The following is a 27,749-nucleotide window of genomic DNA, read 5'->3' as shown; positions in this document are numbered from 1 at the left end:
TCTGCAGGATATGTGCACTTTAAAGTCAAGCTTTCACATGATTCTTAATAAAAAACAAAACCTTTTCTGCACAAACATGGTTCACCCCGATCCCCCCCCAGGTTAACCCCGATCCTTCCACAGTGACATCACACCCCCCCCCCCAGGTGAAGCAAAGCCCTCGTGTCTCTGCCTCGTGGTTTTATTGCTCAGCGTCAGCAGGCGGGCACCAGGCGCCTCCTGCGTATACACTCCCACACCCACCCGGGCGACACCCTCATGGCCCCGCCCCCCTCCGCGTCCTCCTCGTCCTCCTCGCCGCCGCTCATGGTGTGCGTGGCGGAGCCGGAGTCGTAATCCGCGACCAGGTCCCCGTCGTACGCCACGAAGTATCGCCGCAGCCGCTCGAAGTCCTGCACCGAGGACGGCAGGAAGAGCTTCACTCCGCTGAAGATGTCGAGCAGCGTCTGAGGGAGAGGAACGCCGTGAGGACCAGGCACGGAGCTGAACTTTAGGTTTCAGTCAGAGCCTTCACAGCAGCTCCTGGATCTACAGGTCTGGATCTAAAGGTCTGGATCTACAGGTCTGGATCTACAGGTCTGGATCTACAGGTCTGGATCTACAGCTCTGGATCTACAGGTCTGGATCTACAGGTCTGGATCTACAGGTCTGGATCTAAAGGTCTGGATCTAAAGGTCTGGATCTAAAGGTCTGGATCTAAAGGTCTGGATCTACAGGTCTGGATCTAAAGGTCTGGATCTAAAGCTCTGGATCTAAAGGTCTGGATCTAAAGGTCTGGATCTAAAGGTCTGGATCTAAAGGTCTGGATCTAAAGCTCTGGATCTAAAGGTCTGGATCTAAAGCTCTGGATCTAAAGGTGTGGATCTAAAGGTCTGGATCTAAAGGTGTGGATCTAAAGGTGTGGATCTAAAGGTGTGGATCTAAAGGTCCGGATCTAAAGGTCCGGATCTAAAGGTCCGGATCTAAAGGTCTGGATCTACAGGTCCGGATCTAAAGGTCTGGATCTAAAGCTCTGGATCTAAAGGTCTGGATCTAAAGCTCTGGATCTACAGGTCTGGATCTACAGGTCTGGATCTAAAGGTCTGGATCTAAAGGTCCGGATCTAAAGGTCTGGATCTAAAGCTCTGGATCTACAGGTCTGGATCTAAAGGTCCGGATCTAAAGGTCTGGATCTACAGGTGTGGATCTAAAGGTCCGGATCTAAAGGTCTGGATCTAAAGCTCTGGATCTAAAGGTCTGGATCTAAAGCTCTGGATCTAAAGGTCCGGATCTAAAGGTCTGGATCTAAAGCTCTGGATCTAAAGGTCCGGATCTAAAGGTCCGGATCTAAAGCTCTGGATCTAAAGGTCTGGATCTAAAGCTCTGGATCTAAAGGTCCGGATCTACAGGTCTGGATCTAAAGGTCCGGATCTAAAGCTCTGGATCTAAAGCTCTGGATCTACAGGTCTGGATCTAAAGGTCCGGATCTAAAGGTCTGGATCTACAGGTGTGGATCTAAAGGTCCGGATCTAAAGGTCTGGATCTAAAGCTCTGGATCTAAAGGTCTGGATCTAAAGCTCTGGATCTAAAGGTCCGGATCTAAAGGTCTGGATCTAAAGGTCCGGATCTAAAGCTCTGGATCTAAAGGTCCGGATCTAAAGGTCTGGATCTAAAGCTCTGGATCTAAAGGTCCGGATCTAAAGGTCCGGATCTAAAGGTCTGGATCTAAAGCTCTGGATCTAAAGGTCTGGATCTAAAGCTCTGGATCTAAAGGTCCGGATCTACAGGTCTGGATCTAAAGGTGTGGATCTAAAGGTCTGGATCTAAAGGTCTGGATCTAAAGGTCTGGATCTAAAGGTCTGGATCTAAAGGTCCGGATCTAAAGGTCCGGATCTAAAGGTCTGGATCTAAAGGTCCGGATCTAAAGGTCCGGATCTAAAGGTCTGGATCTAAAGGTCCGGATCTAAAGGTCCGGATCTAAAGGTCTGGATCTACAGGTCCGGATCTAAAGGTCTGGATCTAAAGGTCTGGATCTACAGGTCTGGATCTAAAGGTCTGGATCTAAAGGTCTGGATCTAAAGGTCCGGATCTACAGGTCTGGATCTAAAGGTCTGGATCTACAGGTCTGGATCTAAAGGTCCGGATCTAAAGGTCCGGATCTAAAGGTCCGGATCTAAAGGTCTGGATCTAAAGCTCTGGATCTAAAGCTCTGGATCTAAAGGTCTGGATCTAAAGCTCTGGATCTAAAGGCGTGGATCTAAAGGTCTGGATCTAAAGCTCTGGATCTAAAGCTCTGGATCTAAAGGTCCGGATCTAAAGGTCTGGATCTACAGCTCAGGATCTAAAGGCGTGGATCTAAAGGTCCGGATCTAAAGGTCCGGATCTAAAGGTCCGGATCTAAAGGTCCGGATCTAAAGGTCCGGATCTAAAGGTCCGGATCTAAAGCTCTGGATCTAAAGCTCTGGATCTAAAGCTCTGGATCTAAAGGTCCGGATCTAAAGGTCCGGATCTAAAGGTCCGGATCTAAAGGTCCGGATCTAAAGGTCCGGATCTAAAGGTCCGGATCTAAAGGTCCGGATCTAAAGGTCCGGATCCAAAGGTCCGGATCTAAAGGTGTGGATCTAAAGCTCTGGATCTAAAGCTCTGGATCTAAAGCTCTGGATCTAAAGCTCTGGATCTAAAGCTCTGGATCTAAAGCTCTGGATCTAAAGCTCTGGATCTAAAGGTCTGGAAAGAGTCTGTACCTTGTCTGTGTTTGTCTGCAGCAGCTGCGCAGTCGCCTTGTGGTTCTGTCCGTTTGTGTGCGCGCCTTCAGACTTCTTCACCTGAGGACGACACGAGGACATGAGGACGTCAGAGGGACAACAGGACTGAGGAGGTCAGAGGGACTGAGGACTGAGGAGGTCAGAGGGACTGCAGGACTGAGGAGAGGTCAGTGGTGGGACTGTGGGACTGAGGAGGTCAGTGGTGGGACTGTGGGACATGAGGAGAGGTCAGTGGTGGGACTGTGGGACACGTTACCTTCTTGGCACTGCCGGCCTCAGAGCCCGGGGTGCGGGGCTCCGTCTTCACCGCCTTAAAGTCCGGGGTGCGGGGCTCCGTCTTCACCGCCTTGGCCTTGGGCGTGCTGGGGCTGGCTCTGGGCGTGGCCTTGGGCGTGGCCTTAGGTGTGCTGGGGTTACCTGGAAAAGACCAAAAGTCTGAGCATGTTTCATTTAAGATCCGTGTCGGTGTGAGCACAATTCAAGGCTTTTTAACTACATTAACTTTTACTTAAGTTCAGCTCTGGTCTTTAAGCTCTGTAACTCGTGGGACTTACTCTTCCTCTTGGCTCCGGCTTTAGGAGGTGGAGGTGAATCTTCTCCTGACGAGTCTCTCTCCTCCTTCACCGCTGACGGCCCGGCGCTCACCTGGAAGTCGCAGTTCTCTTTGGAGATCCGGAACAGCTCCTGAGGAAGCAGAGAGGAAACACTTTGCTTCAGCGTGGACACATTTCTGTCACTTTTTTTGGTCATTTTTTTGTCACATTTTTGTCAAATTTTAGTCACTTTTTAGTAATTTTTTTGTCATTTATTTTTTTTCATTTTTTGTCACATTTTTGTAATTTGTTCTAATTTTTTCGTAATTTTTTTTTGTCACATTTTTACAATTTTTTGTAATTTTTTTCATTTTTTTTCATTTTTTTGTAAAAAAAAATATATATATTTTTTTTTGGGTCACATTTTTATCAAATTTTTGTCACTTTTTTGTAATTTTTTTGTCCATTTTTTGTCATTTTTTTAAATCAAATTTCTGTCATTTTTTTGTCAAATTGTCACATTTTTATTAATTTTTTGTCACATTTTTGTCATTTTTTGTCATTTTGTGTCAAATTTGTGTCACATTTTTGTCTTTTTTTTTTGTAATTTTTTTGTCACTTTTTTGTCACATTTTTTGTCACATTTTTATCAAATTTTTGTCACATTTTTGTCACATTTGTGTCACATTTTTGTCTTTTTTTTTTGTCTTTTTGTCACATTTTCATCCATTTCATCCATTTTTGTCATTTCGACTGGCCGAGGGGACTTCAGACTGACCCGGAGCTGGTGCAGGTTCGTCGCCGTCTGCCAGTCCTTGTCGTCTCGGACGCGGGTCATTCGCGGGAAGCGGATGGAGATGCCGTCGGCCGTGTGCATCTCAGACTTGGAGAACTCGGCGCCGGTGATCTCCCACACGGGGGCGCTCTGGAGACAGGACATGGCACAGAGGCGGGTCAGAGACGGGACAGAGACAGGACAGGGCACAGAGGCGGCCATTTTAGGGACAGGTTTGCCTGAGTCCTCCTAGGAACGCCCCCACCTCCTGGAGACGCCTCCGAGCTTTCGTCACCAGCCGAGTAACCAACCACTGCTCCTCAGCAGAACCCCCTCCCCACTGATGCCACAGACAGCGTGTGGAGGGGGCGTGTCTAAAGGCTCAGAGGTTCTTAAAGAGACAGAGGCCTATTTCAAGACATTCACTACAGCCATTTTGAGAGAGACATTTTATACAAGGCAGTTATTCTAATTTACTGCATTTACAGACCAACAGAAGGTTTGTCATCATTGTAGTGTGATATAGACTGGTGCTATGGGACTGAAACAAGCAGAACACCCCCTCTTTAAATAACTAAATAAATAAATAATGCTCCGCAGCTGCAGCTCACAGGGTCAGTGGATTATAGAAGCATTTCAGTGAGATTTGATCATATACAACATTATAAATTCACTCCTTCAGCATCCTGGACCAGCTGTTTTACAAACTTTAATAATGAATAATGTCAGCATTTTCTAAGACAGAATGTGTCAGTTTGAATACAATGACTTTTGGCGTAATTCACTGATTCACTTCATGTGTTTCCTGCCTCACCTTGGGGTCGCGGATGATGAAGTCTGGGTAATAGTTCTTCACGATCTTCAGCCAGGGCGGGATTTTGCCGGGCTCCTGGAGAGAGAGGGAGAGGTTTTTCAGGGATGGGTTTAGGGGGAGGGGTTTGGAGCGTCTGTGGGCGGGGTTGGGGGCGTGTCCTCAGTGAAACCGCACCTTACTGATCTTGACTACGTCCAGCTCCTTCTGCAGCCGGGCCAACATGGCGTCGTCGTAGCCGCCGGAGCACTTGGTCACGGTGCACCACTTCCCCGAGTCGGGGTCGAGACAGCCCATCAGGAAGCTGGACATGATGCCCCCTGGAGGCGGAGCACAGACACAGCAGCGTCAGCACACAGTCTCACGTAAGGGTGGGGTTCCTGAGAGTGACCGACCGTTGGAGCCTTTCCCGTAGAACGCTCCCAGCACCACCAGGTCGGCCGTGTCCGCCATGGCGCCCTCGTTCAGGTAGTCCTTCTTCACCTTCAGCCAGTGGCGCTTCCCGGGTTCGTACGAGCCCTGCGCCGACACACCGGGTTATTTAACTCACTCAGTCAGGTTTAAACCCAGGAGGATCAGACTGACCTTCAGGTCTTTGAGCACCAGCCCCTCCAGCCCCTCACGGATCACTCTGGTGATCATCTCCGCCAGGTCTGCAGCTCTCTGACACAGACGAGACACAGACGACAGGAGTTCAGAGGGAGATTAGAGCTTTAGTCCCTTAACCTCTTCACTCCCGCCTGAACCGAGAGGAGCTTTTTCCTCCCGACATCACATTTTATTTCCATCATTTTTTTGTTGGGTGTTCAACTCATTTTTGTAACTTTTTTGTAGTTTTTTGTCACATTTTTGTCATTTTTTTTATCAATTTTGGGTCATTTTTTGTCACATTTGTAATTTTTTTAATCAATTTTTTGTCACATTTTGGTCATTATTTGTCAATTTCTTGTCACATTTTTGCCACTTTTTCATCATTTTTTCATTACATTTTTGTCATTTTTTTGTCATTTTTTTGTCATTTTTTTGTCATTTTCTTGTCACATTTTGGTCATTTTTTTATCAATCTTTTTTTTATCAAATTTTTGTCACATTTTTGCCATTTTTTGTCAAATTTTTGTCACATTCTATCACATTTTTGTAATTTTTTTGTAATTTTTTTTGTAATTTTTTGGTCAAATTTTTATCACATTTTTTGTCATTTTTTAAATCAATTTGACATTTTTTAGTCACATTTTTAATCAATTTTTGGTCATTTTTTGTCACATATTTTGTTATTTTTTGTCACATTTTTGTCATTTTTTTAATCAAATTTTTGTCACATTTTTAATAATTTTTTTGTCATTTTTTTGTCACATTTTGGTCATTATTTGTCAATTTCTTATCACATTTTTGCCACTTTTTCATCATTTTTTATTACATTTTTGTCATTTTTTTTGTCATTTTCTTGTCACATTTTGTCATTTTTTCATCAATTTTTTCATCAAATTTTTGTCATTTTTTGTCACATTTTTAATCAATTTTTTGTCACATTTTTGCCACTTTTTCATCAATTCTCGTCCATTTTTTGTCAATGTTTTCTCACTTTTTTGTCACATTTCCATCATTGTTTTCGTCTCCGTTTTGTTTTGATTGATTTTCACAGCTTTTTTCCAGAAGCTTTTGGATTGGGGTAAAGCCAAACTGGAGAAAATGCGCTCGGTTCAGGTGGGAGTTAAGGGGTGAATCAGCCATAGTGAAAGAACTCACAGTGACGTGCTTCATCTCGGAGAACAGGATGCGGTTGGGCACCTCCACCATGTTGTCGTGGAGGAACTTCCTGCGCTCGCACAGAGGCCTGAGGACCAGCAGATACAGAGGGTTATTGAAGGTTCTAACAGGCGTTCATGAGAAACACTCGCTCTGACCTCTCCATGAGGCTCACGCCGTTGAAGTAGATGCAGTCGAAGACAAAGAGGCACACGTTGGCGTCCTGGAAGGCAGCTTTCTGTGGAACAACGGCAGGTCAGAGGTGAGATTCAAGAACATCAGGTTCAGAAACGTTCTGAGGCTAAAGAAAGAGTCAGTGACGTCCTGAACGAACCAAAGCTTTATCAAATTAAACATTAGACCGACATTAGACTGTGGTGAAAAGCTCCATTTAGGACACGCCCTCTTAATCTCTTAACCTTAACCTCTCTTATCCCGCCTGAACCGAGAGGATCTTTTTCCTCACGTCATCAGATTTTTTTTCCATCATTTTTTTGTTGGGTGTTCAACACATTTGTCATTTTTTTTGTCACATTTTGTCAAATTTTTGTATTTTTTTTGTCACATATTTGTCACATTTTTGTGATTTTTTCTTCAATTTTTTGTAACTGTCATTTTTTGTCATTTAATTTTGTCACATTTTTGTCATTTTTCTGTCATTTTTTTGTCACATTTTTGTCATTTTTTCTTCAATTTTATATCACATTTTTGTATTTTTTTGTAACAGTTTTGTTTCAATTTTTTGTCAATTTCTTGTGATATTTTTTTTGACATTTTTGCCTCTTTTTCTTCAATTTTTCGTCATTTTCTTGTCAATGTTTTCTCACTTTTTTGTCACATTTCCATCATTGTTTTGTTGGGTATTCAACTCATTTTTGTAACTTTTTTGTCATTTTTTGTCATTTTTTTGTCACATTTTGTCATTTTTTTGTCATTTTTTTGTAATTTTTTGTTATTTTTTGTCACATTTTTCGTCCATTTTTTTTATCAATTTTTTGTCACATTTTTGTTATTTTTCTTCAATTTTTTGTCACATTTTTGTATTTTTTTTGTAACATTTTTGTTTCAATTTTTTGTCAATTTCTTGTGATATTTTTTTTGACATTTTTGCCACTTTTTCTTCAATTTTTCGTCATTTTCTTGTCAATGTTTTCTCACTTTTTTGTCACATTTCCATCATTGTTTTCGTCTCAGTTTTGTCACTATTTTCACACCTTTTTTTCCAGAAGCTTTTGGATTGGGGCAAAGCCAAACTGGAGAAAAAGTGCTCGGTTCAGGTGGGAGTTAAGGGGTTAAAGCTGGAGTTAAGGGGTTGAGGTGGGAGTTAAGGGGTTGAAGCCTGACCTTATGAACTCCCAGCGTCCCGAACGGCAGGGGTTTGCTGGTCTTGGTGTCGATGAGCAGCACCTCGGCGTCCAGGATGATGCTGTGTCCTCCGGGGAAGGCTTTGGGGATGAACTCTTTGAAATGAGCCACCTGCAAACGGCCACAGATGAATCCACAGAACACAAGGGCCCAGAGGAAGTGCGTGTATGTGCAGGGCTGACCTTGTGCGGCAGGACGGGCTTCAGGCTGCGGCTGAAGTAGCTGAACGTGTCTCCGCTCTTGTGGACCTGGACTCTCTCGCCGTCGTACTTGATCTCCGAGTACATCCCGTTCGGACACTTCTTCATGGCGTACTCCACCGACTTACACGCCTCGGCCTGCGACGGGACGGGGGAGTTTCAGAGAGCGTGTTCACAAACTAAACATCCATAAAGCCCTAAAGTCGTCATGTGACTGAGATCCACTCATTTAGACAAACTCAAAACAAAACATCCATAAAGCCCTACAGTCGTCGTCTGACTGAGATCCACTCATTTATACAAACTCAAAACAAAAACATCCATAAAGCCCTACAGTCGTCGTCTGACTGAGATCCATTCATTTATACAAACTCAAAACAAAAACATCCATAAAGCCCTACAGTCGTCGTCTGACTGAGATCCACTCATTTATACAAACTCAAAACAAAAACAAGTTTTCCCGATTTAGGTCCATTCACACGAGTTTAACCTCTTAACTCCCGCCTGAACCGGGAGGATCTTTTTCCTCACGTCATCAGATTTGTTTTCCATCATTTTTTTGTTGGATATTCAACTCATTTTTGTAACTTTATTTATCACATTTTTGTCAATTTTTTTTGTCAAATTTTTATCACATTTTTGTCATTTTTTTGTCACATTTTGTATATTTTTTGTCGCATTTTTGGTAATTTTTTGACACATTTTTGTAATTTTTTCGTCAATTTTTATCAAATTTTTTTGTCACATTTTTGTCATTTTTTCGTCAATTTTTTAATCAAATTTTGGTCATTTTTTTGTCATATTTTGTAACATTTTTCTCATTTTTTGGGTCATTTTTGTGAAATTTTTGCCGCTTTTTTGTCAATGTTTTCGTCACTATTTTGTCAGAAGCTTATGGATTGGGGTAAAGCCAAACTGGAGAAAAAGGTGCTCGGTTCAGGTGGGAGTTAAGGGGTTAACATGAATGAAGGAAACAGCTTTGATTTCCTTTTTGTCCGAGAGAGGAAGCGGTCGGTCATTTAAAGCTCAAGCTACAGGTCAGCGCTAACGTTAGACACTTTTCACCGTTTCTGTTCACATTGATGAAAACGACGTAATAAACGGCTCATTCTGTGGTGTTTAGTTCAAAGACCCGTCTCTGTTCTCAGACCCCGACACATCGCCTTCACTAAAGACTGTCTCCTCACCAACATGGGCTGCACGGGCGTCATGAGCGACGCCTCCACCGTCAGCAGCTTCCTGGGCCCCGAGCCGTTCGTCGCCTCCTGCTGGTTCCTCAGGACGCGCTCGATCACGTCCCCCAGGTTCCTGGAGGCTTTGAAGGCATCGTTGGCGTTTGGATCCACAGCGTCCAGACTGTCGGTGCAAAGGTTTTAATTAACCGTGTTATTAACAAGGCGAGACTCTGCAGTGAAGACTCGCAGCTCTGGAAAGGTTAACCTCTTAACTCCCGCCTGAACCGAGAGGAGCTTTTTCCTCACGTCAGATTTTTTTTCCATCATTTTTTTGTTGGGTATTCAACTGATTCTTGTAACTTTTTTGTCATTTTTCCTTCAAATTTTTGTAATTTTTTTTGTCAATTTTTTGTCAATTTTTAGTATTTTTTTGTCATATTTCTATCACGTTTTTGTCATTTTTGGTCATTTTTTGTCACATTTTTATAATTTTTTCTTAAAAATGTAACAAAAAAATTACAAAAATTTGATCACATTTTTGTATTTTTTTTTTCACATTTTTTTAGGTCAAATTTTTATCATTTAATAATTTTTTCGTCAATTTTTTAATCAAATTTTTGTTGCATTTTTGTCATTTTTTTGGGGAATTTTTTGTCAATTTCAATGTCATCATTTTGTGTTGTGAAGCACTTTGTGGCCTTTGCCTGTGAAAGGTGCTATATAAATAAAGATTACTTACTTACAATTTCTTGTGACATTTTTGCCACTTTTAATCAATGTTTTCTCACTTTTTTGTCACATTTCCATCATTGTTTTCGTCTCAGTTCTGTCTCTATTTTCACAGCTCTTTTTCCAGAGGCTTTTGGATTGGGGTAAAGCTGGAGAGAATGTGCTCGGTTCAGGTGGGAGTTAAGGGGTTAAATGAAGAGGAGATGAACTGTCCACACTCACACGTGTTTGGCTCCTGCGTTCATCTTCAGGTCGTGTTTGATCAGGCGAATGATGCACTTCAGGTCATTACTGGTGCATCTGTGACAAAGGAAACACCTGAACGTCTGTTTTCACACACACGGATGTTAAAGCCGCCTGTAGAGTTACTTTTTGGCGATGGACTCCAGCTCGGTCTGCTGCTCGTCCTCCTTGGTGAGCTGGGCGAGGCGCGTCAGCGAGGCGTCCACCTCCTGCAGCGTCAGGAGGCTCTTAGTGCAGGGAGGGAAGGACTTGCTGTCCTCGAAGAACATCCGCACGGTCTCCGACACGTCGCCCTGAGCACAGGCAGAGGTCAGAGGTCAGAGAGGAGTTTGTTCAGTCTCACCCTGCTCCAAACCCTGCTCCAAACCCTGCTCCAAACCCTGCTCCAAACCCTGCTCCAAACCCTTCCCCAAACCCTGCTCCAAACCCTGCTCCAAACCCTGCTCCAAACCCTGCTCCAAACCCTGCTCCAAACCCTGCTCCAAACCCTGCTCCAAACCCTTCTCCAAACCCTGCTCCAAACCCTTCCCCAAACCCTGCTCCAAACCCTTCTCCAAACCCTGCTCCAAACCCTGCTCTAAACCCTGCTCCAAACCCTGCTCCAAACCCTGCCCCAAACCCTGCTCCAAACCCTTCCCCAAACCCTTCCCCAAACCCTGCTCCAAACCCTTCTCTAAACCCTTTCCCAAACCCTGCTCCAAACCCTGCTCCAAACCCTGCTCCAAACCCTGCTCCAAACCCTGCTCCAAACCCTGCTCCAAACCCTTCCCCAAACCGTTCCCCAAACCCTTCTCCAAACCCTTCACCAAACCCTTCCCCAAACCCTTCTCCAAACCCTGCTCCAAACCCTGCTCCAAACCCTTCCCCAAACCGTTCCCCAAACCCTTCTCCAAACCCTTCTCCAAACCCTTCCCCAAACCCTTCTCCAAACCCTTCCCCAAACCCTGCTCCAAACCCTGCTCCAAACCCTGCTCCAAACCCTGCTCCAAACCCTGCTCCAAACCCTTCTCCAAACCCTTCACCAAACCCTTCCCCAAACCCTTCTCCAAACCCTGCTCCAAACCCTGCTCCAAACCCTTCCCCAAACCGTTCCCCAAACCCTTCTCCAAACCCTTCCCCAAACCCTTCTCCAAACCCTTCCCCAAACCCTGCTCCAAACCCTGCTCCAAACCCTGCTCCAAACCCTGCTCCAAACCCTGCTCCAAACCCTTCCCCAAACCGTTCCCCAAACCCTTCTCCAAACCCTTCCCCAAACCCTTCTCCAAACCCTTCTCCAAACCCTGCTCCAAACCCTTCTCCAAACCCTTCCCCAAACCCTGCTCCAAACCCTGCTCCAAACCCTGCTCCAAACCCTTCCCCAAACCCTTCCCCAAACCCTTCTCCAAACCCTTCACCAAACCCTTCCCCAAACCCTTCCCCAAACCCTTCCCCAAACCCTTCTCCAAACCCTTCACCAAACCCTTCCCCAAACCCTTCTCCAAACCCTGCTCCAAACCCTTCACCAAACCCTTCCCCAAACCCTTCTCCAAACCCTTCACCAAACCCTTCCCCAAACCCTTCTCCAAACCCTGCTCCAAACCCTGCTCCAAACCCTGCTCCAAACCCTGCTCCAAACCCTTCCCCAAACCCTTCTCCAAACCCTTCCCCAAACCGTTCCCCAAACCCTTCTCCAAACCCTGCTCCAAACCCTTCTCCAAACCCTGCTCCAAACCCTGCTCCAAACCCTGCTCCAAACCCTGCTCCAAACCCTGCTCCAAACCCTGCTCCAAACCCTGCTCCAAACCCTGCTCCAAACCCTGCTCCAAACCCTGCTCCAAACCCTTCTCCAAACCCTGCTCCAAACCCTGCTCCAAACCCTGCTCCAAACCCTGCTCCAAACCCTTCTCCAAACCCTGCTCCAAACCCTGCTCCAAACCCTGCTCCAAACCCTGCTCCAAACCCTGCTCCAAACTCTTCTCCAAACTCTTCTCCAAACTCTTCCCCAAACCCTGCTCCAAACCCTTCCCCAAACGCTTCTCCAAACGCTTCTCCAAACCCTGCTCCAAACCCTGCTCCAAACCCTTCTCTAAACCCTGCTCCAAACCCTTCTCTAAACCCTGCTCCAAACCCTTCTCCAAACCCTTCCCCAAACCCTTCTCCAAACCCTGCTCCAAACCCTTCTCTAAACCCTGCTCCAAACCCTTCTCCAAACCCTGCTCCAAACCCTGCTCCAAACCCTGCTCCAAACCCTTCCCCAAACCCTTCTCCAAACCCTTCCCCAAACCCTTCACCAAACCCTGCTCCAAACCCTGCTCCAAACCCTGCTCCAAACCCTGCTCCAAACCCTGCTCCAAACCCTGCTCCAAACCCTGCTCCAAACCCTGCTCCAAACCCTGCTCCAAACCCTGCTCCAAACCCTTCTCCAAACCCTGCTCCAACCCCTGCTCCAAACCCTGCTCCAAACTCTTCTCCAAACTCTTCTCCAAACTCTTCCCCAAACCCTGCTCCAAACCCTTCCCCAAACGCTTCTCCAAACGCTTCCCCAAACCCTGCTCCAAACCCTGCTCCAAACCCTGCTCCAAACCCTTCCCCAAACCCTGCTCCAAACCCTTCCCCAAACCCTGCTCCAAACCCTGCTCCAAACCCTTCTCCAAACCCTGCTCCAAACCCTGCTCCAAACCCTGCTCCAAACCCTTCTCCAAACCCTGCTCCAAACCCTGCTCCAAACCCTTCCCCAAACCCTGCTCCAAACCCTGCTCCAAACCCTTCTCCAAACCCTGCTCCAAACCCTTCTCCAAACCCTGCTCCAAACCCTTCCCCAAACCCTGCTCCAAACCCTGCTCCAAACCCTTCCCCAAACCCTTCTCCAAACCCTGCTCCAAACCCTGCTCCAAACCCTTCCCCAAACCCTGCTCCAAACCCTGCTCCAAACCCTTCCCCAAACCCTGCTCCAAACCCTGCTCCAAACCCTTCTCCAAACCCTGCTCCAAACCCTTCTCCAAACCCTGCTCCAAACCCTGCTCCAAACCCTGCTCCAAACCCTTCCCCAAACCCTGCTCCAAACCCTGCTCCAAACCCTTCTCCAAACCCTGCCCCAAACCCTTCTCCAAACCCTTCTCCAAACCCTTCTCCAAACCCTTCTCCAAACCCTTCTCCAAACCCTGCTCCAAACCCTGCTCCAAACCCTTCTCCAAACCCTGCTCCAAACCCTGCTCCAAACCCTGCTCCAAACCCTGCTCCAAACCCTTCTCCAAACCCTGCTCCAAACCCTTCTCCAAACCCTTCTCCAAACCCTGCTCCAAACTCTGCTCCAAACCCTTCTCCAAACCCTGCTCTAAACCCTTCTCCAAACTCTGCTCCAAACCCTTCCCCAAACCCTTCTCCAAACCCTTCCCCAAACCCTTCTCCAAACCCTTCTCCAAACCCTGCTCCAAACTCTGCTCCAAACCCTTCTCCAAACCCTTCTCCAAACCCTGCTCCAAACCCTGCTCCAAACCCTGCTCCAAACCCTTCTCCAAACCCTTCCCCAAACCCTGCTCCAAACCCTGCTCCAAACCCTGCTCCAAACCCTGCTCCAAACCCTGCTCCAAACCCTTCTCCAAACCCTGCTCCAAACTCTGCTCCAAACCCTTCCCCAAACCCTTCCCCAAACCCTTCCCCAAACCCTTCTCCAAACCCTGCTCCAAACCCTGCTCCAAACCCTGCTCCAAACCCTGCTCCAAACCCTTCTCCAAACCCTTCCCCAAACCCTGCTCCAAACCCTTCTCCAAACCCTGCTCCAAACCCTGCTCCAAACCCTTCTCCAAACCCTTCTCCAAACCCTGCTCCAAACCCTTCTCCAAACCCTTCTCCAAACCCTGCTCCAAACCCTTCTCCAAACCCTGCTCCAAACCCTGCTCCAAACCCTGCTCCAAACCCTTCTCCAAACCCTGCTCCAAACCCTGCTCCAAACCCTGCTCCAAACCCTTCTCCAAACCCTTCTCCAAACCCTGCTCCAAACCCTTCTCCAAACCCTTCTCCAAACCCTGCTCCAAACCCTTCTCCAAACCCTGCTCCAAACCCTTCTCCAAACCCTGCTCCAAACCCTGCTCCAAACCCTGCTCCAAACCCTTCTCCAAACGCTTCTCCAAACCCTTCCCCAAACCCTTCTCCAAACCCTTCTCCAAACCCTTCCCCAAACCCTTCCCCAAACCCTTCTCCAAACCCTTCTCCAAACCCTTCCCCAAACCCTGCTCCAAACCCTTCCCCAAACCCTTCCCCAAACCTTGCTCCAAACACTTCTCCAAACCCTTCTCCAAACGCTGCTCCAAACCCTTCTCCAAACCCTGCTCCAAACCCTTCTCCAAACCCTTCCCCAAACCCTGCTCCAAACCCTGCTCCAAACCCTTCCCCAAACCCTTCCCCAAACCCTTCTCCAAACCCTTCCCCAAACCCTTCTCCAAACCCTTCTCCAAACCCTTCCCCAAACCCTTCTCCAAACCCTTCCCCAAACCCTGCTCCAAACCCTGCTCCAAACCCTGCTCCAAACCCTTCTCCAAACCCTTCCCCAAACCCTGCTCCAAACCCTGCCCCAAACCCTTCTCCAAACCCTTCTCTAAACCCTTAGTTCCAGCTCCTGTAGCCTGGTTTTAGAAGAGCATCTACAGGGCTTTACCTGCTCCAGGTCCCGCACCATGTCCTCCTGGTTACTCCTGAAGATGCGGCTGAAGAGCTTCACGATCTGTTTGTCGTTGAGGTTATAGACGCTCTTCACCACGCCAGGGAGGAGGAGCTTCACCGTCAGGAACAGGTCTCCATGGAACTTATCTGCAAACGGGGACAGAGGGGGATATACGGTCTGCAAACGGGGACAGAGGGGGATATACGGTCTGCAAACGGGGACAGAGGGGGATAAACGGTCTGCAAACGGGGACAGAGGGGGATAAACGGTCTGCAAACGGGGACAGAGGGGGATAAACGGTCTGCAAACGGGGACAGAGGGGGATAAACGGTCTGTAAACGGGGACAGAGGGGGATAAACGGTCTGCTAACGGGGACAGAGGGGGATAAACGGTCTGCAAACGAGGACAGAGGGGGATAAACGGTCTGTAAACGAGGACAGAGGGGGATAAACGGTCTGTAAACGGGGACAGAGGGGGATAAACGGTCTGTAAACGGGGACAGAGGGGGATAAACGGGCTGTAAACGAGGACAGAGGGGGATAAACGGTCTGTAAACGGGGACAGAGGGGGATAAACGGGCTGTAAACGAGGACAGAGGGGGATAAACGGTCTGTAAACGGGGACAGAGGGGGATAAACGGGCTGTAAACGGGGACAGAGGGGGATAAATGGTCTGCAAACGGGGACAGAGGGGGATAAACGGTCTGTAAACGGGGACAGAGGGGGATAAACGGTCTGTAAACGGGGACAGAGGGGGATAAACGGTCTGTAAACGGGGACAGAGGGGGATAAACGGTCTGTAAACGGGGACAGAGGGGGATAAACGGTCTGTCACATTTTTGATTTTTTTGTCAAATTTTAGTGATTTTTTTTTATCAATTTTTGTGATTTTTTTGTCAATTTTGTGTCAATTTTTTGTCACATTTATGTCATTTTTTCATCGATTTTTAATCAAATTTTTGTAATTTTTTTGTCAAATTTTTGTCATTTTTTCGTCCATTTTTTATCAATTTTTTGTGATTTTTTTGTCAAATTTTTTATCAAATTTTTGTCACATTTATGTCATTTTTTCATCAATTTTTAATCAAATTTTTGTAATTTTTTTGTCACATTTTTGTCATTTTTTCGTCCATTTTGTATCAATTTTTTGTGATTTTTTTGTCAAATTTTTTATCAAATTTTTGTCACATTTATGTCATTTTTTTATCAATTTTTAATCCAATTTTTGTAATTTTTGTTGTCAAATTTTTGTCATTTTTTCATCAATTTTTTATCAATTTTTTGTGATTTTTTTGTCAAATTTTTAATCACATTTTTGTCACATTTATGTCATTTTTTCATCAATTTTTAATCAAATTTTTGTAATTTTTTTGTCAAATTTTTGTCATTTTTTCGTCCATTTTTTATCAATTTTTTGTGATTTTTTTGTCAAATTCGTATCAAATTTTTGTCACATTTATGTAATTTTTTCATCAATTTTTAATCAAATTTGTCATTTTTTCGTCACATTTTTGTCATTTTTTCATCCATTTTTCATCCATTTTTTGTCAATTTTTTGTCAATTTTTTGTAATTTTTTTGTCAGATTTTTGTCATTTTTTTGTCCATTTTTTATCACATTTTTGTCACATTTTTGTCATTTTTTCATCCATTTTAATCAATTTGCAATCAAATTTTTGTAATTTTTTTGTCACATTTTTGTAATTTTTTCGTCCATTTTTTATCAAATTTTTGTCATTTTTTGGTCACATTTTTTATCATTTTTCTTCAATTTTTTGTAATTTTTTGTCACATTTTTTATCAAATTTTTGTTAACGGGGCTAAGCGGGGCTAAACGGGGTTAAACGGGGCTAAACGGGGCCTAAACGGGGCTAAACGGGGCTAAGCGGGGCTAAACGGGGCTAAACGGGGGCCAAGCGGGGCTAAGCGGGGCTAAACGGGGCTAAACGGAGGTAAACGGGGCTAAGTGGGGCTAAACGGGGCTAAGCGGGGTTAAACGGGGCTAAACGGGGCTAAACGGGGCTAAACGGGGGCCAAGCGGGGCTAAGCGGGGCTAAACGGGGCTAAACGGAGGTAAACGGGGCTAAGTGGGGCTAAACGGGGCTAAGCGGGGTTAAACGGGGCTAAGCGGGGTTAAACGGGGCTAAACGGGGCTAAACGGGGGCTAAACGGGTTCTAAACGGGTTCTAAACGGGGTTAAACAGGGCTAAACGGGGCTAAACGGGGCTAAGCGGGGGCTAAACGGGGGCTAAACGGGGCCTAAACGGGGCGCACTGACCTCCCCCCGTGCCCTTCTTGAGGAAGCGCTCGATGATCTGGGTCTTGGTGTTGTAGCTGGAGTTCTCCGCCACCAGGGCGCACAGTTTCCGGAACTCCCGGAGGAGGCAGTCCTTGTGGGCGGGGTCACAGAGCTGCCGGGACAGAGCGCTGCCCTGGGACGAGGGGCCGGCGCTGGAGGGGCCCGGGCTGCTGCTGCTGCTGCCGCCGGAGGAGGGGCCCGCTTTGGCCGCTGGGAAAAGAGGAACGAGGTCAGTGGTTAATAAGAAGGAAACGTTCACCTTGTTTTCTTTCAGTTTTTCCCCCCCAGAAAAGAAGACGTGTATTACTTTCCGGTTCCTGCTTTTACAAGGCATTTTCTTCAACATTCTTACTTTTCTCACAGCAGTTTGGTTTGTAATTAGTTAATTTACTCGTGTACGTTTCCTTAAGTAAAGTAGGCGACACATTTAAGCCCTTAACTCCCACCGGAACCGAGCACATTTTCTCCAGTTTGGCTTTAAGGACAAAAATGTGATAAAAATTTGACAAGAAATTGACAAAAATGTGACAAAAAATTCACAAAAAAGTGGCAAAAATGTCACAAACATGTCACAAAAAATTGACGAAAAAATGACACAATATTGACAAAAAATGACAAAAAATGACAAAAAATGTCACAAAAAAATTGACAAAAAAATGGACAAAAATGTCACAAAAAAATAGACAAAACATGACAAAAAATGGACAAAAATGTGACAAAAATGTGGCAAAAAATGATGAAAAAATGGGGGAAAAAATGACAAAAAATGACCAAAAAAATGACAAAAAATGACAAAAAAATTACAAAAAATGGACAAAAATGTCACAAAAAATTGACAAAAATGTGACAAAAATGTGGCAAAAAAATGTGGCAAAAATGGGGGGAAAAATGACAAAAAATTACTAAAAATGACCAAAAAATGACAAAAAAAATGACAAAAAAGTGACAAAAAAGTGACCAAAAAATGACAAAAAAGTGACGAAAAATGACAAAAAAGCAAAAAAAAAGTCCCAAAATGAGTTGCATACTCCCCCCCCCCCCCAAAAAAAGATGGGAAAAAATCTGATGACGTGAGGAAAAAGATCCATTTAGATGAGTTTTGTAGATCTTAGCTTTCAAATGAGGCGTTACACTGACCAACAGGATTTGGGTAAAGCTGAACTGGAGAAAATGCTCTCGGTTCAGGCGGGAGTTAAGAGGTTAAGAGCCGTTATATTAGAATTGTGCTGATGCCATTTATTTTTAATTTTTATTTTCATTCAATATAATTTTTATTTTTATGTCTCTGTCCATCATAGACAGAAAAGTCCATGTCCTAAAGCTCCCAATGCCTGAGCTTTATTCATTTAAAGCATGGGCAGGCACTGTATGACTGTATGAACTGTATGAATTACAAAAATGATCATTAACATCAGTCACCGGGTCCATGATCTCTCTGTACACATGTATAATATTACAGGAGTTACCAGTGAAGCCGGAGAACTTGCGCGGGGCGTTCACGGACGGGTCTGCAGGAGGAGACAGGAGCTTCGCGCTGGTGTTCAGCTTGGCCTGGACCTTCTTCTTTGGACTGGCGTTGATTTTGGTCAGTAAGTCTGGAAACAAAGGAGACATTGGGGAAAAGGCCCGTGGTTCTTCAGCATGAACATATGAACAAAGGAGGAGGAGCAGGGGATGAAGCTTTACATTTGTTACAGCATAAACGTGTTAGAACATGGAGGTATAACCGTGTTAGAACATGGAGGTATAACCGTGTTAGAACATGGAGGTATAACCGTGTTAGAACATGGAGGTATAACCGTGTTAGAACATGGAGGTATAAATGGTATGTTTTTTTGTCATTTAATGGTCACATTTTTGTAATTTTTTTTATCACATTTTTGTATTTTTTTTTTAATCACATTTTAGTCTTTTTTTGGTCACATTTTTGTCATTTTTTTACCACATTTTTGTTAAAAAAAATTCATCACATTTTTTGTCATATTTTTGTCATTTAATGGTCACATTTTTGTATTTTTTTTGTCAATGTTTTATCAATTTTTTGTCCCAATTTAGTCACATTTTTGTCATTTTTTTGTCACATTTCTATCATTGTTTTCGTCTCAGTATTGCTGCCATTTTTTTCATTTTTTTTTTCATTTTTTGTCACATTTTTGTATTTTTTTTGGTCAAATTTTAGTATTTTTTTTGTCAAATTTGTATCAAATTTTTGTAATTTTTTATCAAATTTTGTCACAATTTTGTCATTTTTTTGTCACATTTTGTAATTTTTTCTTCAATTTTTGTCAATTTCTTGTAACATTTTTGTGACATTTTTGCCTCTTTTTCATCAATTTTTCGTCACTTTTTTGCCAATGTTTTCTCACTTTTTTGTCACGTTTCCAACATTGTTTTCGTCTCAGTATTGTTGCTATTTTCACAAGAACATGGAGGTATAAATGGTATGGTTTTTTGTCATTTAATGGTCACATTTTTGTAAAAATTTTTCTCCAAATTTTTAGCACATTTTTGTCATTTTTTTGTTCATTTTTTATCAAATTTTTGTCCCAATTTAGTCACATTTGTCATTTTTTCTTCAATTTTTTGTTTATTTCTTGTAACATTTTTGTGATATTTTTGCCACTTTTTCATCAATTTTTTGTCACTTTTTGCCAATGTTTTTTCATTTTTTTGTCAATTTTTAGTCTTTTTTTTGTCATATTTTTTGTCATTTTTTGTTACATTTTTTGCATTTTTGTGGTCAATTTTTTGTATTTTTTTTGGTCAAATTTTTATCACATTTTTTGTAATTTTTTATCAAATTTTGTCACAATTTTGTCATTTTTTCTTCAATTTTTTGTCAATTTCTTGTGACATTTTTGTGACATTTTTGCCACTTTTTCATCAATTTTCGTCACTTTTTTTGTCACATTTCATTGTTTTCGTCTCAGTATTGTTGCCATTTTCACAAGAACATGGAGGTATAACCGTGTTAGAACATGGAGGTGTAAATGGTGTGGTTTTTTGTCATTTAATGGTCAAATTTTTTCATTTTTTGTCATATTTTTGTAATTTTTTTGTCACATTTTTTTGTGATTTTTTTGTCACATTTTTGTCCATTTTTTGTCAAATTTTTGTCATTTTTTTGTCATTTTTTTGTCATTTAATGGTCACATTTTTTTATTTTTTTGGTCAAATTTTTATCAAAATTTTGTCACAATTTTGTCTTTTTTTTGTCATTTTTTGTCGTAATTTTTGTCGTAATTTTTGTCACAATTCTGTCATTTTTTTGGCACATTTTTGTCATTTTTTCTTCAATTTTTTGTCAATTTCTTGTGACATTTTTGCCACTTTTTCATACATTTTTTGTCACTTATTTGTCACATTTCCATCATTGTTTTTGTCTCAGTATTGTTGCCATTTTCACAAGAACATGGAGGTATAAATGGTGTTAGAACATGGCGGTGTTAGAACATGGCGGTGTTAGAACATGGCGGTGTTAGAACATGGCGGTGTTAGAACATGGCGGTGTTAGAACATGGCGGTGTTAGAACATGGCGGTGTTAGAACATGGAGGTGTTAGAACATGGAGGTGTTAGAACATGGAGGTATGTGTGTTAGAACATGGAGGTATAAATGGTGTGGTTTTTTGTCATTTAATGGTCACATTTTAGTCATTTTTTCCCCATTTTTTTGTCTTTTTTTGTCACATTTTTGTCATTTTTTTCCCATTTTTTTGTCTTTTTTTGTCACATTTTTGTCATTTTTTCTTAAATTTTTTGTCACTTTTTTGTCACATTTCCATCATTGTTTTCGTCTCAGTATTGTTGCCATTTTCACAAGAACATGGAGGTATAAATGGTATGGTTTTTTGTCATTTAATGGTCACATTTTTTTTCATTTTTTGTCATATTTTTGTAAAAAATTTTGTCACATTTTTTTTCACTTTTGTCTTTTTTTGTCGTATTTTTTGTCACATTTTTGTCAATTTTTTATCAAATTTTTGTCACAATTTTGTCATTTTTTCTTCAATTTTTTGTCAATTTCTTGTGACATTTTTGTGACATTTTTGCCACTTTTTCATCAATTTTCGTCACTTTTTTTGTCACATTTCATTGTTTTCGTCTCAGTATTGTTGCCATTTTCACAAGAACATGGAGGTATAACCGTGTTAGAACATGGAGGTGTAAATGGTGTGGTTTTTTGTCATTTAATGGTCAAATTTTTTCATTTTTTGTAATTTTTTTGTCACATTTTTTTGTCACATTTTTTTGTCATTTTTTTGTCACATTTTTGTCCATTTTTTGTCAAATTTTTGTCATTTTTTTGTCATTTAATGGTCACATTTTTTTATTTTTTGGTCAAATTTTTATCAAAATTTTGTCACAATTTTGTCTTTTTTTGTCATTTTTTGTCGTAATTTTTGTCGTAATTTTTGTCACAATTCTGTCATTTTTTTGGCACATTTTTGCCACTTTTTCATACATTTTTTGTCACTTATTTGTCACATTTCCATCATTGTTTTTGTCTCAGTATTGTTGCCATTTTCACAAGAACATGGAGGTATAAATGGTGTTAGAACATGGCGGTGTTAGAACATGGCGGTGTTAGAACATGGCGGTGTTAGAACATGGCGGTGTTAGAACATGGCGGTGTTAGAACATGGAGGTGTTAGAACATGGAGGTGTTAGAACATGGAGGTATAACCGTGTTAGAACATGGAGGTATAACCGTATTAGAACATGGAGGTGTTAGAACATGGCGGTGTTAGAACATGGCGGTGTTAGAACATGGCGGTGTTAGAACATGGAGGTGTTAGAACATGGAGGTGTTAGAACATGGAGGTATAACCGTGTTAGAACATGGAGGTATAACCGTGTTAGAACATGGAGGTATAACCGTATTAGAACATGGAGGTGTTAGAACATGGAGGTGTTAGAACATGGAGGTGTTAGAACATGGAGGTGTTAGAACATGGAGGTGTTAGAACATGGAGGTGTTAGAACATGGCGGTGTTAGAACATGGCGGTGTTAGAACATGGAGGTGTTAGAGCATGGAGGTGTTAGAACATGGAGGTATAATGTGGACGGGCACTGAGCACTGACCGGCGACGCACTTGTTGACGATCTCCTTGTCCTCGTCCTGCAGCTCCTCCCAGCCCTCCAGCTCCGTGATGTCCTCGATCTTCTTGGTGGTGGCCCGCGCCCGCTCCAGCTTCTCGAAGATGCACTTGACGTGGTACCACTCCTTCATCTCGCCCGCCGACTCGCTGAAGGGGTTGGGCACCACCTTCCCGATGCGCACCACCCCCTTGGCGATCTTGTCCTTGCACTTCTTGCAGCCCGCCGTGCCGCGCTTGGCGTACTCCACCAGGAAGCGCTGCTCGGACATGACGGCGTCGCTGGAGAGGCTGCGGGGCGACGGGGCGAGGCGATTCCGGGGCGATAAAAACGAGACGGGCGGCGGAGGAGGAGGAGGAGCTAACGCATGGAAGGGGGCGGGGACTGAGTGAAGGTGTGAAGGGAACGCGGTGGATTTGTTGGAGGCACGATTCAAACTCTGGAGCGCGCCATGAGGACGAAGGCTCAAAGATCTGACCGTCTGGAAGATGAGGCGACTCAGCATTCAGCACGAAAACCTAAAACAAAAGAAAACAAATCACTATCTTACACTATATTGATCTAAAACAGGAAATACCCAGTGTGAGGAAGCCGGCCAAGAGGGGTGAAAATGGGCAGGCAGACTTAAAGGAACAGGCCAGCGTTTTTCCACACTGAGATATGTTCTTACCTGAGCTGTGACGAGTTCTTTAGGACCTGTCTGATCTTCAGTCACGTAAACACAGCGCAGACGGCGTTAGCATTTAGCCTCTCCCTCTCTCCTCTATAGCTCCAAAACAGGTCAAGATAGAAGCTACCAAGCTCTTCCACGTTTTCCCTATTTAAATATGGTTACGTGAAGTGTTCCACTACAAAGTATAATTACACACAATTAAACAATGTGGATTTTTCTAAGCGGATAAAAGGGGGACTATATTGTCACATTTTTGTCATTTCTTCGTCAATTTTTTGTCAATTTCTTGTGACATTTTTGCCACTTTTTCATCCATTTTTCGTCACTTTTTTGTCAATATTTTGTAATTTTTTGGTCACATTTTTATCACATTTTTTCGTTTTTTTTCTTCAATTTTTTATCAAATTTTTAATCACTTTTTGTCACATTTTTGTCATTTTTTCTAATTTTTTCTAATTTTTTTGTAAAAATTCTTAGTTTTTTTGTCAATTTTGTATCAATTTTTTCGGCCATTTTTGTCATTTTTTTTGTCAATTTCTTGTGACATTTTTGCCACTTTTTCATAAATTTTTCGTCAATTTTTTATCCATTTTTTTGGTCATTTTTTTGGTCAATTTTTATCACATATTTGAAATTTTTGGGTGTAATAATACCAGGAGTAATTTGGCATCCGCACAGTAAAGTGAAGATTACTGTGCGGATTTCGAACTACTCCTGGTATTATTACACCTCACAATATAGTCCCCCTTTTATCCGCTTAGAAAATCCACATTGTTTAATTGTGTGTAATTATACTTTGTAGTGGAACACTTCACGTAACCATATTTAAATGGGGAAAACGTGGAAGAGCTTGGTAGCTTCTATCTTGACCTGTTTTGGAGCTATAGAGGAGAGAGGGAGAGGCTAAATGCTAACGCCGTCTGCGCTGTGTTTACGTGACTGAAGATCAGACAGGTCCTAAAGAACTCGTCACAGCTCAGGTAAGAACATATCTCAGTATGGCAAAACGGTGGCCTATTCCTTTAAAGAGACAGAGGCCTATTTCAAGACATTCACTGCAGCCATTTTGAGAGAGACATTTTATACAAGGCAGTTATTCTAATTTACTGCATTTACAGACCAACAGAAGGTTTGCTCATCATTGTAGTGTGATATAGACTGGTGCTGTGGGACTGAAAAAAGCAGAATACCCCCTTTTTAATATAGAAGACTCACATGTGTCACTCATGCATGTCATGTTTTGATAGATTTTGATGAAGTTCTTTCTCATATTTCCTCATGATTTTACTCATTTGCTTCTGCAGTATTATCCGTAGTCTCTGGTTTGGGTGATGGAGTGTTTTCAAAGTCTTGTTTAGACATTATTTAACAAAAACATAGGCAAATTCAAAGTTACTGTGCGGAAATGGTTGAGTGAAATATGTAACAAGTGGATTTGTCCATTGTGAGATCGATCCAGTTCAGCTTCACCCAAATCCTGTAGGCCAGTGTGACGCCTCATTTGAAAGACCTACAAAACTAAATTGATCTTTTTCCTCACATCAGATTTTTTTCCCTCACTTTTTTTGTTGGGCAGTCGACTCATTTTGGTCAAATTTTCGTGACTTTTTTTGTCACTTTTTCGTTAAATTGTTCGCATTTTTTTGTCGAATTCGTGTCACTTTTTCATCAATTTTTTGTCAAATTTTGTCCATTTTTTGTTATTTTTTCACAATTTTTTGTCACTTTTTCGTCAAATTATTCGCATTTTTTTGGTCAAATTCTTATCACTTTTTCGTCCATTTTTTCTACATTTTTCGTCAAATTTTTCTCACTTTTTTTGTACATTTTTTGTCACTTTTTCGTCAATGTTTTCTCACTTTTTTGTCAAATTTTAGTCCATTTTTGTCATTTTTTCTCAATTTTTTGTCACTTTTTCGTCAAATTATTTGCATTTTTTTGTCGAATTCGTGTCACTTTTTCATCAATTTTTTCTCAATTTTTCATCAATTTTTTCTACATTTTTTGTCAAATTTTTCTCACTTTTTTTGTACTTTTTTTGTCACTTTTTCGTCAACGTTTTCTCACTTTTTTGTCACATTTCCATCCTTGTTTTCGTCTCACTTTTGTTGCTATTTTCACACCTTTTTTCCAGAAGCTTTTGGATTGAAAATGCTCTCAGTTCAGGCGGGAGTTAAGAGGTTAACATAGAAGACTCACATGTGTCATGCATGTCATGTTTTGATAGATTTTGATGAAGTTCTTTCTCATATTTCCTCATGATTTTACTCATTTGCTTCTGCAGTGTTATCCTTAGTCTCTCGTTCGGGTGGTGAGGAGTGTTTTTGAAGTCTTGTTTAGACATTATTTAACAAAAACATGAGCAAATTCAAAGCTACTGTGCGGAAATGGTTGAGTAAAATATGTAACAAGTGCATTTGTCCATTGTGAGATCAATAAAGGATGATCTTATCTTACATTCAAGGCCGTAAACTCTCACATCATGTCCTACATTAGTTATGCTGGAGCTACACCCATATTTGTTTAATAGCAGGTGACGTCACGAGGCGGTGCTGCTGTTTCCCTGGGCTTGACTGAACATGTCCAAACAGCTGAACTCCTACAGTGGCCTCAGTGCTGGCTCTAAACCATAGACTGACTGTATGTATAAAACACTACATGTATGAGTGATTTCTTTCATAAAACCTTGTAATATGTGTTTTATTTAGCCCTGCAGGGACATCAGTGCAGACTCTCAGGAACAAAAGTGAACATTAAAAGGATTTAGTGTCAGGAATAAAACAACTACAGTGAGTCTGAAAACGTCCTGTTTGCAAATCAGTTAAAAAACCTCGAAAAACACACGATCCATGACGGTGACTTTCTAACTTTTCACACAAAACTCCACTTAAACACCGAATCTGGGCTAAAACACGTCTAAAAAGAGGATAAAACGGACTAAAGCTGTTCTAAATAATGACTAAGTTTGATTAAAGTTCATATAAATCACGTCTAAACCAGGTTTGAGTGAGAAAAAGTCCAAACGGATGAACAAAAGTGACGTTAAAGCATAAATGAGTAGTAGAAGCTAACAGGCTAACGGCTAACAGACTTGTAGCTTTGATATTTCTTTATGATTTGTGTTAAAAGAACTCACTCTGATCCGCGCAGACCGAAGATCCGGATCCTGAACCAGCTCCACCTGGAAACAAAACCCTCAGATTAAACACAGTTGATCGTTTAAAGTGGACAGATCCAAGTGGAAGCTAAACCATGCCCATTGTGTCCATAAACAAAGTCCGTTCTTCTTCACGCGCCGCAGATGCAGGTCAGCGCAGTGCTGCCCCCGGCGGCCCACACAGGGATCGACTTCTCTGTGAAGCACAACACTGGAAACATGACCATCTTTAATGAGATAAGTGACTTAAAATTGCTTGAATTAAAGTTCTTTTATGTTGAATTTGAGTTGGTTTGAACTAATCCCAAGATACAAAAGCGCCAATGGAACAAGAATAAAACCCACTTGAAATCAGACAAAACTGAGACGAAAACAAGGATGAAAATGTGACAAAAAAATGACAAAAAATTGATAAAAAATGGGCCAAAAAAATGACAAAAATGTGATTAAAAAAAAATACAAAAAATTGATAAAAATTTGACCAAAAAAATACACAAAATGACAAAAAAAAACGAAAAAGTTACAAAAATGAGTTGAATACCCAACAAAAAAATGATGGAAAAAAAATCTGATGACATGAGGAAAAAGATCCTCTCGGTTCAGGCGGGAGTTAAGAGGTTAATAATGTTGTGAATATGGAGCTAAAATGTAATGACTGATACTGGGATGTTTCCTTTGATATTTGGAAAGTAACTGTCTAACTATCTAAATACTCTCAAATGAAGGTGTAACTTTACTAGACTTTACTGCAGGGGTCGGCAACGTCAGGCCCGGAGGCCAAATCCGGCCCTCCAGCAGAGAACCTCTGGTCCTCAAGGTGATTTTGAGAAATATTATGACACAAATCAGAGAGTACTTTAACAGTTTTAAGGTTAAATGGGAGAAATACTGTCAATACACCCAATTAGGTCATATCATGTACAACTCTGGCATTTGTAGAAAGTGCACTGGAAAAAAATTACACAAAATTAAACAATGTGGATTTTCTAAGCGGATAAAAGGGGGAACTATATTGTAAGGCGTAATAATACCAGGAGTAGTTCAAAATCTGCGCAGTAATCTTCACTTTACTGCGCAGATGCCAAACTACTCCTGGTATTATTACGCCTTACAACATAGTTCCCCCTTTTATCCGCTTAGAAAATCCACATTGTTTAATTATGTGTAATTATACTTTGTAGTGGAACACTTCACGTAACCATATTTAAATAGGGAAAACGTGGAAGAGCTTGACCTGTTTTGGAGCTATAGAGGAGAGAGGGAGAGGCTAAATGCTAACGCCGTCTGCGCTGTGTTTACGTGACTGAAGATCAGACAGGTCCTAAAGAACTCGTCACAGCTCAGGTAAGAACATATCTCAGTGTGGAAAAACGGTGGCCTATTCCTTTAAGAAAACTTGCCTACCCCTGCTTTACAGTTACTCAAAATGAGTATTCTAAATACATGTATTTATTTACTCCCCAACAATATATATAAGCAGCAGAAATAAAATAAAATGAAAAGAAAGTTAAAGAAAATAAATAAATACAAATCAATTTAAATTAAATTTAATGTAAATAAA

At 42.2% G+C, this 27,749-nt stretch overlaps 1 protein-coding gene across 3 annotated transcripts; it reads right to left on the bottom strand.

The window, feature by feature from the left end:
- Nucleotides 1-194: 194 nt before the first annotated feature.
- lig3 (ligase III, DNA, ATP-dependent) lies at nt 195-22,865 on the bottom strand (the record flags this gene model as incomplete). 3 transcript variants are annotated; one of them, XM_079566873.1, is made up of 20 exons in its annotated part: nt 22,344-22,865; nt 18,716-18,853; nt 17,238-17,459; nt 14,955-15,106; nt 10,448-10,614; nt 10,301-10,378; nt 9,362-9,530; nt 8,157-8,312; nt 7,954-8,085; nt 6,768-6,847; nt 6,610-6,697; nt 5,449-5,526; nt 5,259-5,382; nt 5,041-5,183; nt 4,867-4,941; nt 4,056-4,202; nt 3,299-3,428; nt 3,001-3,161; nt 2,724-2,804; nt 195-446 (listed from the first exon to the last, which is right to left on the bottom strand). In XM_079566873.1, exons 1-20 carry the CDS (start codon nt 22,861-22,863, stop codon nt 195-197), a joined length of 3,093 nt encoding a protein of 1,030 aa, XP_079422999.1. In that variant the 5' UTR covers nt 22,864-22,865. The 3 variants fall into 3 exon arrangements, with proteins under 3 accessions (XP_079422999.1, XP_079423000.1, XP_079422998.1); XM_079566874.1 differs by having other exon boundaries at nt 3,001-3,112; nt 3,295-3,428; nt 17,238-17,468; nt 18,725-18,853; XM_079566872.1 differs by having other exon boundaries at nt 17,238-17,468; nt 18,725-18,853.
- Between the last annotated feature and the right edge of the window lie 4,884 nt (nt 22,866-27,749).

This window comes from Gobius niger (assembly GCF_951799975.1).
Source record: "Gobius niger genome assembly, chromosome: 11".
NCBI lineage: Eukaryota > Metazoa > Chordata > Actinopteri > Gobiiformes > Gobiidae > Gobius > Gobius niger.
This window is presented reverse-complemented; position numbering and strand designations above follow the sequence as displayed.